Raw genomic sequence first — 15,877 nt, 5'->3', positions numbered from 1 at the left:
TGAGAGTGCTGCTGTGTGTAATTCAGCCATGTGACGTGTATGCTGACGTTGCGTCTTAATTATGCACGCCCCTGAAATGGCGTTCCACGCACAGGCATGCATGCGTTCGCATCACCACACCTCCGTTACCATCGACCACCCCCTGTCACCACCCACAAACGGCACGTACTGTCACTCATTCTAGTGGAGCATCTGTGTACAGGGTGCAAACGATTTGTGATCGCATAAACTGGTACTTGTACTGGTAAATTGCAAACATCGGCAGGCTACGTGCGAACGCAGCCTAGCGACCGTGTCTGAATCAGGCCCAGAGTGCAAACAGGATCTCTCTGCTCCCTCCTGGTCTTTTAGTGCATATGCTTATCAGAACAGCTGTCCCATCATGGCTACATTGGTAAATAGCCCGGAAAATACATTCATAATTGCACTGATATGTGCGATAAGGAATGTTAACATTCAGGGCTGTACTGCAATTATTAGTAAATAGGCCACACTGGGTTTTCTGGACACAGGGGTCAATGCAACTGTAATCCTTCTGCAGTTGTGTTTAATTCACTTGAACTAATTCAGACACTCACAGAAGGCAGGGCATAGAGCCAATAACATAATGTCTTGCATTCATTTCTTCTATGCTATAAAACTTACAGACCATGCAATATTCTGTACTGTAGGAAGTAAAATGGTTGTTTACTTACAGGCAACTTTAATGGATTGTTTTTTGCAACTTCTAAATAAGTACATGGCTTTATCATTCTTAATTGATGTGTGTTTTTCGCCAAAGCCTTCATATCATTTAGGTAATAATGTTTGTTTTTTTTAAATTATATTAATATTTTAATTTTATGGCGCCACAGTTTCCGCAGTGCCGTACAAAGAAAATACAAAAATAGGGAAACTGACATTACAATTACAATGAACAGGGAAACTGACATTACTATTACAATGACTAAGTAGATGTAACCACAGCACAGTACAGTGTAACAATTGATTGACTAGGTATGATGCAGACAAATATCAGGATAGGGTGACTCCCCGTGTCTTGACTGTAATGGTGAATACACACAGGACAATCGTCAGCGATAATGATATCGTTGAACGATCTTTCAGGTATGCTGGATGATCGATATCTATTATCCAGCACACCACCAACAACGGCCAACGACCTACAATCAACGATCGCTGGTCCCTATAGTAACCTGGTCGATATCGACCAGGTTGGCCTGCATGCACGGTCGATGGACGATATCTTTATTGTCCATACGTGCCCGCGCACGTGAGTTGGAGGCACCAAAAAATGCACGATATGAACGATAACGATATGAACAATATTGTTATCGTTCATATCATGCAATTTAATCATACCGTGTGTACGCACCATTAGTGTTGGAATGTCAGTAGGATGGGGGGTGGGACACGGGGCAGTTCAGCATTCAGTGAGACTGATCCCAGGTAAGCATAGAAAAGGACTAAGAGATCAGAGAAAGGATTTCTGAAAGAAAGTATAGTGCAAGGGATTAAACATGAGCAAGGAGGGCCCTGCCTGTGAGAGCTTACATGCTAAGAGAAGGGGTGTACAGTTCATGGGTGAACTTGGGAAAAACGTAGTATAGGGGAGGAGGGAGTAGTAGAGAATTAGGAGTGGTGATGTTAGGCTTTGGTGAAAAGGTCATTTTTTAGTGCCTCTTTGAAGCTGGCAAGATTGGAAGAAAGTCTGACTTGGTGAGGGAGTGAGTTCCAGAGGAGAAGAGCTGAGTGGTACAAGTCCTGAAGATGGGCATGAGGAGAGTTGAGGTAGAGCAAAAGGGATGAGAAGGAGTGCAGACAGAATAAGGTCAGAGATGTAGAAGGGTGCAAAGGGATTAAGGGGTTGAAGTATCAAGCAGTGAAAAGAATAAAGAAGTGGACCAGTGGAGAAGTTGCCCATAGCAACCAATCAGCTCCTACCTATCATTTTATAGACTGTACTTGATAAATACTACCTCAAAGGTGATTGGTTGCTGGCAACATCTCCAGTCTTTTCACTGCTTGATACTTCAACACCCAAGAGCTTTGTAAGTGAGGGTTAGGAGTTTGAACTGGATTCAGAGGGGGATTGTGAGCCAATGAAGCAGGTTGCAGAGGAGGGAAGCTGACACAGAATGGTTAAGAAGGAAAATGAGAGTTCATGATAACTTTAAATGGGGAAAATAGAAAGAGGATGAGGCCAGAGATTAGGAGGTTACAGTAGTCGAGGCGGGAGACGATGAGTGCATGGATAAGGGATTTGGTGGAATCTGGAGTAAGTAAGTGCCTGGTCTTATGGTTGTTTCAGAGGTTGAAACTGCAAGTGTGAGATATATTTCTAATGTGTGGGGTAAAGGACAGGGAGGATTCCAGGGTAACATGTAGGCAGCAGACTTTAGAAACAGACAGGAGCGGGATAATGGTAACTAGAGACAGGTTGAGAGGAAGGGGGGAAGACTATGTGTTCAGATTTGCCAATGTTTACGTTTGTTGGGGATTTCTAGGATGAGATAGATGAGAGGCAGTTAGAGACCTGAGTGAGCTGATGAGTTTTCCATAGGAAGAGATGTGCAGTAAGAAGAGAATGTGCCCAAGGACAGAGCCTGGGGGGGGGGGGTAGAGAGAAAGAGGGTAGGAGGTGAGCATTGAGAAGAAGAGGGACCCCTTGGATGGGGGCAGAATGGGGAGGAAAGGAGGATGAGAAGAGGAGGGGCCTCTTGTAGAGGAATGGGTAGATAAAGAGGGGAGGAGGTGGAAGTTGAGGTAGATACAGAAAAGGAACGATCAGTTAGGTAAGAGGTGAACCATGAGAGGGAAGATTCATGGAGACCGATGGAATGGAGTGTTTGAAGCAGATGTGAGTGATCAACATTGCAAGTGCCACAGATAGGTTGAGATGAATGAGAATGTAGAAGAGACCTTTGCCTTTACCAGTGAGAGGGTCATTGTTGACCATGGTGAGGGCAGTTTCACTAGAGTGGTGGTGATGGAAGCCAGGCTGGAGAGGGTCTAAAGAGGAGTGGGAAGAAAGGAATGAGGTGAGTTAGCAAAAAACATTCCTCTTTAGTAGTTTTGATTTTATCTGTGTTTCCCTTGGATAAAGTATTGCCTTGACCCCACCCCCCTCTTTTTCACTAATGGCAGCATGCAAACACCTAACACTAGCAAGATCTGACTTCCCCAGTCCCCTACGTACATGCTCTCATTATTACCAGCAAAGATATGATTTAGGCATCAGGGGGATTGATATGGTATACTGCCGGTTCTAATCCCGACAGCAGAAGACCAGCAGTGAAGATCCCAACATGTACATATTTTAACCATTTACTAACCTAACCCCCCCTAACCCTCCCTTAGGAGTGCTAACCCTAACCCCCCCTGTAAGTGCCTAAACCTAACCCCCCCTTCCCACAGCCTAAACGTAAGTCTCCTTGGGGGGTGCCTAACCCTAACCTCCCCCCGGCGGTGCCTAACCCTAACCCCCCTTCCCCTAGCCTAACCCTCCCGGGGGGTGCCTAACCCCAAGTCCCTCCCGGGAGCCCCTAACCTAATCCTCCCTCTCCCTGCAGCTGTCCGCGCCCGCAGCACCTTCGATTGGTATGCCGTGATTAGACAGTTGGGATGCCGATGGTCGGCATTTGGACCGTCGGCATCCCGACAGCCACCCGCATCAGGTTTGTCAGTAGACATTTTGCCAGCATCTATTTGTAATATGAGGCTCCGAGTCCTGATTGTACAGAAGCCCCAGAGTCTCCAATTACTGCACCCCACCATCCCAACTTACATAGATAACCTGTTCCTCTCCCTCCAGTAAGTAATAATGAGCTGCTGCATTATAGTAACAGTGGGAGACCGGGGCAATGGGTACTATCTATAACTGGAGGTTTTTTTACCTCAAAAGGTGCAGGAACCAACTAATCTGGTTTAGTGTTAAATTAAAAATGTACATTTTCTTTGATTGGACAAAATACCTATTGTACAGTAACTTACTGATTGGTAAAAAATACAACCAAAACACTATTTAAACCTAAAAGAATAAACTAAAATACAGTAGGAATAGAGATTGAAATACAAAAACTAACACATTTAAGGGGAATGTTAAACCTTCTAAAGAGTGGAAAAGTGGACAGTTGCCCATAGCAACCAATTAGCTTATAGCTAGCACTTATCAAGTACATTTCATAAAATGATAAGTAAAAGCTGATTGGCTGCTATTGGTTTGATACATTTCCCCCCATTAACTATCTTTGCACCATGATCTCACTGGGCTTTTCTTGGGGAATAGAGAATAGAGCACAATGTAAAAACATCCTATTTGTAGATTGCACTGTGGCAATACTAAAGGTTTTGTTAAAGTAGATCGTACACACAGTTTATAGCACAGCATCCTCTGGGAATTAGAATCATTGGTAATAGCTTTCATCATCTATTGTACTTGCATTACTGTACATACTGCTTGTAAATGCAAAACCGCTGCTTTAAGATTTCCCGATCAATAGAGATGGAAATGTTATAAATACAAGTCGCTGCACTGTAGTTTATTCATAAAATGCAACACACTTTTTTTTTTTTTTAATTAAGGGGGAGATGTATCAAAGCTTGGAGAGAGATAAAGTGGAAAGAGATAACGTACCAACCAGTAAGTTTCTGTCATTTTACAGGATGTGTTTGAAAAATGGCAGTTAGGAGCTAATTGGTTGGTACTTTATAGCTAGGTACACACTAAACAATATATTGGACGATTTGTCATTTTGAGGCAAATCGGAATGTTAAATCATCCACATCTCCCAGTGTGTAGGCACTATTGCGCGCTCCCGTGCATCGTTCATCGGCAGTCTACACCATGCTTCTGGATGTGGTTGGGGGAACGATATATCGGGCGGTCAAACACCAGATCGTGCAGTGTGTACAGACTGCCCGATATATCATGCCGTCGCATCTTTCGCCGCTGGCCACACTCATCGTCTAGTGTGTACCCAGCTTATCTCTCTTCACTTTATCTGAAGCTTTGATAAATCTCTATTTATTTTATATGAAAAGGTATTTATCATTTTCAGAGATTGTAATAGAACTAAAAGCTTTTTTCCAATGTTCACCCTTACCCCATTGATAGGGTCACCAGGTGATTCGAGAGAAATGACTCTTTCAAACGCTATAGTGTTTGCCAGTTTATAGCATATGTTTTGTCATAATAAGTGACACTTTATAAGCCTCAAACTCATTCTTATTATACTTCTAGATATCAAATATAGCGTCTGAAGTGTTTTAATACTTACATTGTAACAATTTGTAAGTGTTTGAGTTTTTAGATAAGAGGGGGGATATTTTAAGAAGTTATACACACTCCCCCTTGTTCCTCATTCCCTGGACTTTCTCTCTCCTGTGACCCCAGTCTGATAACTAGGGCCCAATTTAGTGTTATAACGCCACTTTGGGCAGAGGATGTGGTGGCCCCAGCAAATAACCATTCGACCAGCAGTGACATGAAGACTATTGCTATGCTAAATCCTTTGATCCAGACATGAAAATGTCCACTCCGATATTTCAGTGCAAAGCAAATTATTTATTGAAAGTTTATAGATTGACATGCATATGACATGGAGCACAGAACTGCTCCCCTTAGAACGGCATCTATGGGTCTTATAGCCCCAATTACGTTGGCAAATCACATAATTATACTTTATTATTTGAACATCATATCATGAGGAAACTTTAAGAAGTTGTCATGGCTTTATGCCAGGAACTTTCTCAACTCTTGCGGTTTAAAGTCACAAGACAAGAGGCAAAATGAAATGTACAATGTTCCAAACAAAAAACAGCTTTAAATCAAAATCTAGAATACCAAATTTTAAATGATGCCAGCATGCAATCCTATTATTAGCTTTTGGTTGTAATGATTGATTGTTCATATAGCATAGTATCATCTAGGTGTTTTGCCCTCACCTAACAAAGTGACCTTGTGATTTCCCACAGGATGCCATAAAAAGCCTCGACCAGCTTGCCGGTTTTTAAGGAACCATTACCAATTTGGAAGTCCTTACTTGTGTTTATCTGGACCAAACCATCTATGTACACCGTGGACATCTGAGGGCTCCGAGTGCCGCATATGGATCTTTTATGCTAATCGGATCATCCCTCTACCGGTGCATAAACTTGGTAATTATATATACCTACTGGACAGTACTAATCTAAGTTATTATATACCATCCGGAAGAGTATATGGGAACAGGCATTGCAAAAATGGACATTCATTAGGGTGAGGTATGTTGCTCATATGTATTGTATGACTTTATGCAATCCTTTTATTAAAGTATTACTTTTATTTGTAATTACTATCCATCTATACGTATTTATTTGATTTCTATGTATTCATTTTAGCACTACTATTTTTTCTATATGTATTTATGTTCATAAGCGCTTGACTACCCCTGTCTTAGTAGCTGCTTAGAAAAACAGACCATTCCAGCGCCTGTATCTAAACCATCTTGGCATCTACACAGAGGGCTTCATTCAGAGGCGGCTGTACGGTCTACGACCGCACGGCCGCCTCAATGTTTGTCCAGTGCGCATGCGCACGAGGGAGCCGGCTCCTTCGTGCGCATGCGTGAGACCCGCTACGACCGACAGCGCTGGTCGTAACGGGTCTCTTTCCAAAGGGGGTGAGCTGTCGATGTTGATTGACAGCTCGCCCCGTTTGGAAGGCGGGCCGGGGGGGTGGCAGCCCAAACGGGGCGAGCTGTCAATCAACATCGACAGCCATGGGAACGCCTGCCGTTTGGGGGAGGCCCCACTGACATCACTAGTGATGTCAGTGGAGAGCTTCCGGCTCTGACAGAGTCAGAAGCTCTCCGGGGCTTACGACAAGTGAGACCCTACCCTAGGGTCTCGTCGTAAGCCCCGATGGTCGCGATGGTCTATGACCATCGCGACCATCACCCTAGCGGTCGTTAGAGCTGTGGGTGTAAACCCACAGCCTAACGACCGAAACAGAGGCAGCCGGTCAGGATGCAAGTGGCTGCCCAGTTTCTGAATGAGGGCCAGAGTATCATCTATATCTATTTCTTTCAAAGAATTTATATTATTTTCTTGAACAGGTGAGTGTGATAATGGTCATCACTCTTTAGATGGACAAAGTAACAGTAACAGAAAAATATAGTAAATATCTATAGAACAATGGGGCGGGGGTGAGGGGGATGGGGGTACTGGTGGCCGAGACCCTGCACCTAATCTCGTGAAGAAAGAAAGGGCAGCCAGGGAATACTTGCCAAAGGCAGAAAGTTGGGTTATGGAGCTTCAGTTTGCACCGTATTTACTGCATGATCTGGTGTATGACGGCTCAATGTATTGTTCCATGCTGTAGGTTACAGCACCGCATCATTCATTGCATGCGATGAACGACCCTTGTGAACCTGCAATCGGGCATACACACTATTATATCTGTACGATATATCATTCCAATTCGCATCAGAATGAATAGATCTTGTAGTGTGTACCCTGCTTTAAAGGTAATGTTCTGAAAAACCCGATGTAGGATCTCTGGTGGTTGCGGAATTGTTACAGATTAGACAGTCACACCAAACCTGAATATATTTATGGGACTTGTTGTGGAGATAGATTAAATGTTCTCCATGGCTGCTAGATGCCAGATCTTATTTAAAGGATTCCGATGGGAGGGAGGCTCTGGGCATATTCCATGTATGGCCACCAAGCATCATGCAGCATTAAAGATATGAGTCCAAAGTTTGTCTCTATCAAGACCCTCAAATGGGCAACCAAGGTCGAAAACACCGCAGGGATTTGGAAACCTGGACCATCTATACTTTATAAAACACTTGTGTAAGAAATAAGAAGGAACATAGTTTGGAAATGAGACAAAACGTTGTCGTTAAGCCACCTACAGTATTTGTAGATAAGGCAGAAGATACCCACCTTGCTCTTTTCCTGTTGAAGTTCAATCTGGATGTCAGTGAGTTTTGCCCTTAGGTCTTCATTGGCAGACTGCAAGGAAGCGAGTAATTCGGGTCTGTCTCCCTTGGTTCTGCTGCTGCTAGCGCCCTTCTTTGACATTGTGAGGTGGAGTAGCAGGAAGGGCGCAGTTCAGATCAGAGAGAGAACCTCTCTGCTTCACAGTGTCTCTTGTTCTCTTTCTACATGTTTCTTGTCTGAAAGAGGGCATAACATGACATTAACAATCATCATAATGTTGATGCTCCATAATAATAATACAATGCAATCAGTCTTTAAATTGGATGAGATACAACTAGGGAGTGGCTCACTTAAATAAATTGATAAGGATATAATGATAATAATAATAATAATAATAATAATAATAATAATAATAATAATAATAGTAGTTAATAATAAACTTAATTTATAAAGGTGCCACAAATGGTCTGCAGCGCCTTAAAGAGTACATTTATAGATAAAATGCAACCATAACAGGATATAAAGTGCAGAACATTACAACGATAGGATATAAAATGCAGAATATTACGATAACAGGATATAAAATGCAGAATATTACAATAATAGTATATAAAATGCAGAACATTACAACGATAGGATATAAAATGCAGAATATTACGATAACAGGATATAGAGTGCAGAACATTACAATAATAGTATATAAAATGCAGAACATTACGATGACAGGATATAAAGTGCAGAACATTATAATTCAGACATTCTAGATAATTATGTAATCAGATCAGATGGGAATCTAAAGGTGCATACACATGTAACGATTTTGTAACCTATGATTTTCTGTCAGATTTTCCCTTGAAAAAGTGAACGATTTTTTGAAGCGTAATGAACGATTTTTACAACGATGAACGAAAAATGTTCCTTCCCTTAATGAAAATCGTTATGTTGGACAGCCTGAAATGGACGATGAACTACAAACGGGAGAGCGCTTGAACGATTATCGTTCATCGTTATAACTCAGAAACTGAACGATTTTTTTGAACGATAACGACATCATTAACGACAAATCGTTCAAAAAATCGTTACGTGTGTACGCACCTTAACTGTTTAGTTAGCAGGTGGTTGAAAAGGATCTAACATGTTGGGGTATTTTTAAGGATATTATATCGTATCAAGCACAAATCAAATTTGATACAATATTGGGCAGACTTGCAGATATATGGGTCTATTTACTAAGCCTTGGATGGAGATAAAATGACCGGAGATAAAGTACCAGCCAACCAGCTCCTAACTGTCATTTTTCAAACACAGCTTGTGACATGACAATTAGGAGCTGATTGGTTGGTTCTTTATCTTCATCCAATGCTTAGTAAATAGGCACCATAAACTCTGAGCTTGAGCCGCATGCAAGTCGCGATGAGCATAGATCTTGCGGATCTCAGCATACCTGCACAAACAAGAAATTGGTTTATGAGCACGTGCCAAATCATGTATATACGCACACAGGCGGAGATCAGTGCACATGGATTGCTCTAACCATTGATCGAGCACACTATGCATGAAATTGTCATTTCCGGGCACAGGGGCGTATGAAGAGAGGAGGGGGCCCATCGACAGTCTCTGTCCAGGGCCCCCTTCTCCCTACCCGGCACCCGGCAGCACACTGAACACAACAGTAGACTATATTGCTGTGCCAGAGTCTACTGCGCATGTGCAGGTCACTGGTGAAATGGTGCGGCAGCCATTTTCCCAGTGATTTCCCTACTGAGCAAAACGGCAGGAAAAAGGCAGCTGCACCATTTTGCTGGTGACTTTTACAGCACTGCTGCCAGCGACGCAGTAGTCCGGAAAGGAAAGTATTGATGAAATGGGTGCAGGGTGTGCGTGTAGGCCCCCCTGGACCCAGGGGCCGATGTGCACTGCACACCTTGCACCCATTATTGATACGCCCTGTCTGGGCGGTAACCATTCAAACCCTAGTAACTGTTCTGTCCTAATGGAGTGTTGTGGGTGTGTATGCCAGCTTTTGCGCTCAATCGCAGCATGTAGACGGGAAGTGGGATGCCTGTTTAGGACATATTTTTTTGCACCCAGTATTGGGTGTGGTGAAGGTTTGAAGGAAGTAAGTAGCTTGCTGCGGCTGCACAAAAAAGTACGGCTGCAGATGCATCCAGCAAAGAATGAGACTCACAGCTGGAAAAATCTCTACTACGGGCGTAGTACGTGTCACTCGACAATGACGGCCTACTGTATGTTTTCATGAAAACTGCTCATTTGGACTAATTTTTTTTAAATTTAATGGCCAATTAGCAGCAGCCAGGGGAGTAGCAAGGGTGGGTCCAGTGGAGCATGAGCTCCGGGCGCCAAAATGGGCAGAGGGCGCCATCCAGGGTTCATGGAGCGCTACATAGTATGACGGCCGCCTGTTAGTTTTATCTCTGTTTGTTTGCTCCATGTTTTAAATAAGTTACGGATCTGAGATCTGTTTCTACATTTCATGCTCCCTCAAGATGCCCAGGTTCCCTCCACTCCAGCCCTCCCTCCTCTGTGATCACCTTCTGTCACCTCCCCTTTCCTGTCAAGATTGATTACATTCACTTCTCACCTCTTTAATTCCATCCCTTTCTAACCTGTGATCGGCTCTGTCCACTCCTTTCTTATTGGCTTCTGTCACCACCCCTATCTGATCGACTCTTTGCCCCTTCCCTTTCTTATTGGCTTCTGTCACTACCCATCTCCTCTACTTTTCTTATTGGCCTCTGTGACCTCCCCTCTCTGATCAGAACTTTCCTCTCCCCTTTCCTCTTTGATTCTCTCCCCTCTCCTTCTCTCCTCATTCTGTGCTTCAACGGACTTAAAAGTGACACATCTGAGGTAATATCCTAAACTTCAATAAGGTATGAGTTTTAAAAAAGTCACTGCTTTGCTATTTAAAGCAATGGAGCGGTTCCCAAGCATGACCACACAGTGTTATTTGAAAAGTCTTTTAAAAAAAATATTAGGAGACCTGGAATAATAATAATGGTGGTAGACAGAACATTGGCCCTCATTCAGAGCCGTATGCTCTGAGCAGAGCGCACGCTCTGAATGAGGGCCGCCCTCCATAAAAATGGAGCGTCCTCCTGGACGCTCGTATAGCTGTGGTTCACCACCCACAGACTATACGAGCGTGCAGTTTGATGGTCGTGACCATCGCGACCATCGAAACTGCGAGCCGGAGCCTGCGGTTGAGGTTTTCAACCGCAAGGCCCGGAGTGATTTTGGCTCTATCAGAGCCAAAATCACTCCCACTGACATCACTAGTGATGTCAGTGGGCCGGCTTCTGACGGTAGGCGTTCCCTTGGGAACGCCCCCGTCAGGGAGGCACGCCCACCAAAGGGGGCGTGCTGTCAATCAACATCGACAGCACGCCCCCTTTGATCAGACACAACGAGCGAAGGACTTTCCTTCGCTCGTCGCGTCTGGCGCATGCGCACGACGGAGCTCCCTCCGTCGTGCGCATGCTCAGTGCAGACCATCAACCCACTTGCGAGCGGACAGCCGCTCGCGAGTGGGTCTGAATCAGGCCCCTTGTTAGTAATACTCACATTAATATAGGTGCAATGTATATTTGCGAAGTAGGGGCATAGCTGAGAAGGGAACGTCCCATAGGTGTCCCCACCCCAGTGACAGCTGCTTGCGGCAGTAATTGCAGTAATAAGCTATGCACCCTGTGATATCGCACTCTAGCACATGTACTCTGTCAATTTAAGATAAATGATCAGAATATATAATACAATCTCCTCTATTGACTAATAACAATGATTTAAAGGAGATAAAAGTCAGATCCTAGGTGATATACATAAATCAGCAGTGCCAAAGGAGCTACCCCTTAATGTCAGATAGTGCATCACCGAAGCATTCTATTCCCCCAATGGGACATCAATGCCACTGTTTGCTGTTTTTCTCTTCACTTCAGTACTCCCCCCCCCCTCCACAGGCTGGCCAGACCCCACTGGCACAGTTCAGTACAGGCAGGGGCGCTATGACATGTACTTTCTCCGGGCGCTATGGTTCCATGCTACTCCTCTGGCAGCAGCTATATCGTACAATGTGCACAGGGGCGTAACTGGAAGTTTGTGAGCCCCGTAGGAAAATGTCAATGCTTTAATCACAGCGATACACTTGCATGCTTAGGTCTGCCCAGGGGGCGTGCCTAAAACCACCTATCACTTTACTGCATTATCTTACTCAAGTCTCTTTTCACCATCTTTACATGTAGAGCCCTGTTTCAAGGGGGTCCCTGCACAACACACCTTGCACCCAGACCAGACCCCAGAGAGTATTAGCAGTGGGTCCTCCCCCTACATTTTTGTTGGCAGTGCCATCTTTCATGTGATATATTCAGAAAGATGGAGAGATGCAGGTGATAGCATCTACAACTGCGCATGTGCCATCTTCCGAAATATTATACAGTAGATGGTGGCATCGGTTAAAGGTATGGGGGTTGCTTTTTGAAGGGGGTGCCACCCCCTGCACCAACTATAGTTACACCCCTGACTGTGCATAATGAAAATAGTCACATTAAAGGACACATATGAAAAAAATTAGGTACAGAAATTAACCATTTAGTAAATACACCATGACATATGTAGAGGAGTAAATCTGCATATTTAGTGGTCACATCTGTCTAGAAGTAGCCCAGAGAAATACTTTCCTTTCCAAGAAGGAAAATGTTCCTATATAACCCTATACAGTATATACTTGCTTTCAATGAAATGCATTCAATACAACTATTCAATAACATCAAGTTCAGACATTAGCCTGCAACAGAGATGAGAAAATTGGTCACGTTCTGAAATTCGGGCAATCTTTTTATATTCACCAATAGCAAATTAATTTGTGTATCATTCCTGCAGGAGATGTCTTGAAGTTGGCAGACGAGCATTCCCAACATAGTAATATTGTGTGCAAAATCTGCCAGTAACGTATATATTCTGACATATAGTAATTCATATGTTGCATGTTATAGAGCACCGTCTTTTCTTTTGTTATAATATTCCCACAAACATTTGCTGACAGCCAATCACAGTGCATGGATCACAGAAAAACCAATCAGCAAGCATAAACGACAGTCATGTTTGTAGCCTTAGGGGTACATTTACTAAAGGTCAATTTTAGCTCAATTAAATCTATCAACATCGATTTTGTGTTTCAGGGGCTAAATCACACTACTAACTTTAAAAATCTAATTTAAAAAATGAGCTGTTAGTAAATGTGTGATTTAGCCCCTGAAACACTACATCGATGTTGATCAATTTAGATGGATTGTTAATCAAGTAAAATCTATTTTAATCGGCCTTTAGTAAATTTACCTCTTACAGCGTACAGCCAGTGGTCACACTACATTTTTTTCTGTAGGGTAAAACAAATCTTCATTATTAAGGGGTATTTCAGTCCAAAAAGGCATTTGGCATTATAACAATAATTAAAACTTAATGATAAATGAGCTTATGACATTAAAAACTCAAACTTCAACTGTATATTTTATATTTATAAAAGTTACAAAAAGAACACATATAAGTAAAAGCTGACCGAAGCAATCAGTCAGAGCCAGGGCAGTAATGATGCACAAAAACGCAATAAATATTGCATTCATTTGGCACCACTATGACACTGGGCTAAGGCCATGTTCTGGCTGCATGGTGATATATAAGTATATAATGGCACAAAATGTTTCAGAAATAGTACTTCAATCATGCACCATTGATACCGTTATATAAAATGATTATGAAAACATCTCATCTGAGAAACTATCCTGATTAATGGAAATCTAGGTCATTGCAATGCACAGATTTTCTCTGCTCGGAGCCAGGAAAAGGTCAAATTATTTTCGTTCCAACCACAGGAAATCTCATTCTAGATATAGCAGCTGAGTTACATTTATCCTAGTGATTTAGTTGCTCATGATCGAATCCCTGGCCCATAACCTTTCCCTATGTATGGTGTAATGTGTTACTCCTTTGTACATTGGGCCTGATTCACTCGCAAGCGGGTCGATGGTCGGGCAGTGCACACATGCGGCGTGCGCGAGCCCCGAGGCGAGTGAGAATTCACTCACTCCGGGGCTCGCTACAAGACGGGGCGGCTGTCGATGTTGATCGACAGCTCGCCCCGTTTTGTAGGCGGGTTGGGGGGTGGCTGCACAAACGGAGGCGTTCCCGTCACACGTCAGGTCGGCTTAAGGCACGTTTGGGGTGTCATTCCATTGTCACAGGAGAGCAGTGCACTGAGGACTGGAGGAGTATAAGGCGCAGTGTAGTCCTTTTCAGCAATAGGGGGCAGGCGGGTCCCTCCTCCTTCGCGGTGCCATCTTCCCAGTCATCTTCATTATAAAGAAGATGGCACCATGTAGTGAAAGCAAAGATCCTGGTGCTGTGCCAGAGGCATTGCTTTCTTGTGCACATGCGCCATCTTCCCGAATATCACTGGGAAGATGGTGCCACAGGGGAGTAGGGACCAGTTAGCTGGCAGATGCGGGACTTGGGGGGGCACTGCACACGGACCCCCCATGGGCGTTAATATGCCCCCTTTGATCGTTAATAGGTCCATTTGTTAAGTCGTCCCTATAATGACAACTCAGAGACAGGACAGAAGAATAAAATCACTATATGCAAAGGACTTTCTCCGACTTTATGTTCTGCCAATTTAGAATGAATCACATTATAAATCTGAGAAGGTATTTGCTGAGCAGGTAGCAAAATGGTTATACTAATGAAGGCTAAAAGTCAGTAATAGTTTAGTAAATTAATCTATTTTATTAATGTGTTTGGTAATATGCTTTTAATGAATATCTTAAACATGTTTAATAAAGTTGCTTCTATCATTGCAAGAACATAATACCAGCCTACGGTTCCATTTCACTTCCAACAAAAAGATCTCTCATTTTGGGCAAATATCTAAGAACACCTGAATAGTGGCTGCATTTAAAAGTTTCCTATTGGAGAGAAGCCCTATATAAATAGAATTATTATCATTACTTTGTCCATCGTGCACCAATTCATCCTATAAAACATTCACTGTTTTGTGTGCAAAATGTGCTAGAGATGCTACAGTCATGTTACATTAGGTTATAAGACTATAAAATTCCCCTACCTATATATAAAATTAGATGACTGCCTATCTTGTAACTCCAGCCATGCTTTAAAAGAAAAAGGTACAATGCACCTCGCAATTACCCAGAATGATCCAGTAGTAACATCCCCATGACATTCTCTTTACACATCTAGCATTGTGCAGAACAATCCACCCTTCTAAATCTGCTGAAAGCCATTCACAGGATTAGCAAACTGCAGCCGCTTTGACGGAAAAGAGCTACATTTTTGTGACCTGTATTCCGGCATAATCCTTATATATCTTGTGAATGAAGAGAGGCAAAAGAAGCAATTGAGAAATGCTGCTGAAGTCCATTCTCTCTCCCTCTCTCTCCCTCTCTCTCTCTCTCCCTCTCCCTCTCTCTCCTCTCTCTCTCTCTCTCTCTCTCTCTCTCTCTCTCTCTCTCTCTCTCTCTCTCTCTCTCTCACACACACACACACATGTACTTTACAACTATTATTACTTTATCAACAGTTACATATATAGTGCCAGCAAATTACGCATATATATATATATATATACAGTATATGTATATATATAGTTATATATATATATTTATATATATTGTAAACTTACATTCTATAGGGAAATAGGCATTGATACACAAGGATGGGTGCTACTTATTGAGTATTGGTCGAGCCAGACTGCAGAGGTTCTTGGTGGGCTCTATGATCCAGGCACACAACAATGTCCTGAAGTGAGGAGGATGAGAAAGTGAAGAGAGAAAAAATACTGTATATCAAGTTATGTGTAGACTGTATAGAGGTGATGTAATAGGGTAGGATAGATTATGAATAAGCTTGTCTGAAGAGGTGA

General features: G+C 43.0%; 1 protein-coding gene across 1 annotated transcript in view; it reads right to left on the bottom strand.

Annotated features, from left to right (window-relative positions):
• The window catches only part of JAKMIP3 (Janus kinase and microtubule interacting protein 3), a 108,175-nt gene extending 100,104 nt beyond the window's left edge, over positions 1–8,071 (bottom strand). The window contains exon 1 of the mRNA XM_088476950.1: positions 7,933–8,071. Within this exon, the coding sequence (XP_088333076.1) occupies positions 7,933–8,070 (138 nt within the window). The 5' untranslated portion in view covers position 8,071. The remainder of the gene's footprint in view (positions 1–7,932) is intronic.
• Between the last annotated feature and the right edge of the window lie 7,806 nt (positions 8,072–15,877).

Source organism: Taudactylus pleione, unplaced genomic scaffold (assembly GCF_031769625.1).
Source record: "Taudactylus pleione unplaced genomic scaffold, aTauple2 ptg000198l, whole genome shotgun sequence".
NCBI lineage: Eukaryota > Metazoa > Chordata > Amphibia > Anura > Myobatrachidae > Taudactylus > Taudactylus pleione.
The sequence above is the reverse complement of the archived record's forward strand: the minus strand, read 5'-3'. Positions and strand labels throughout refer to the sequence as shown.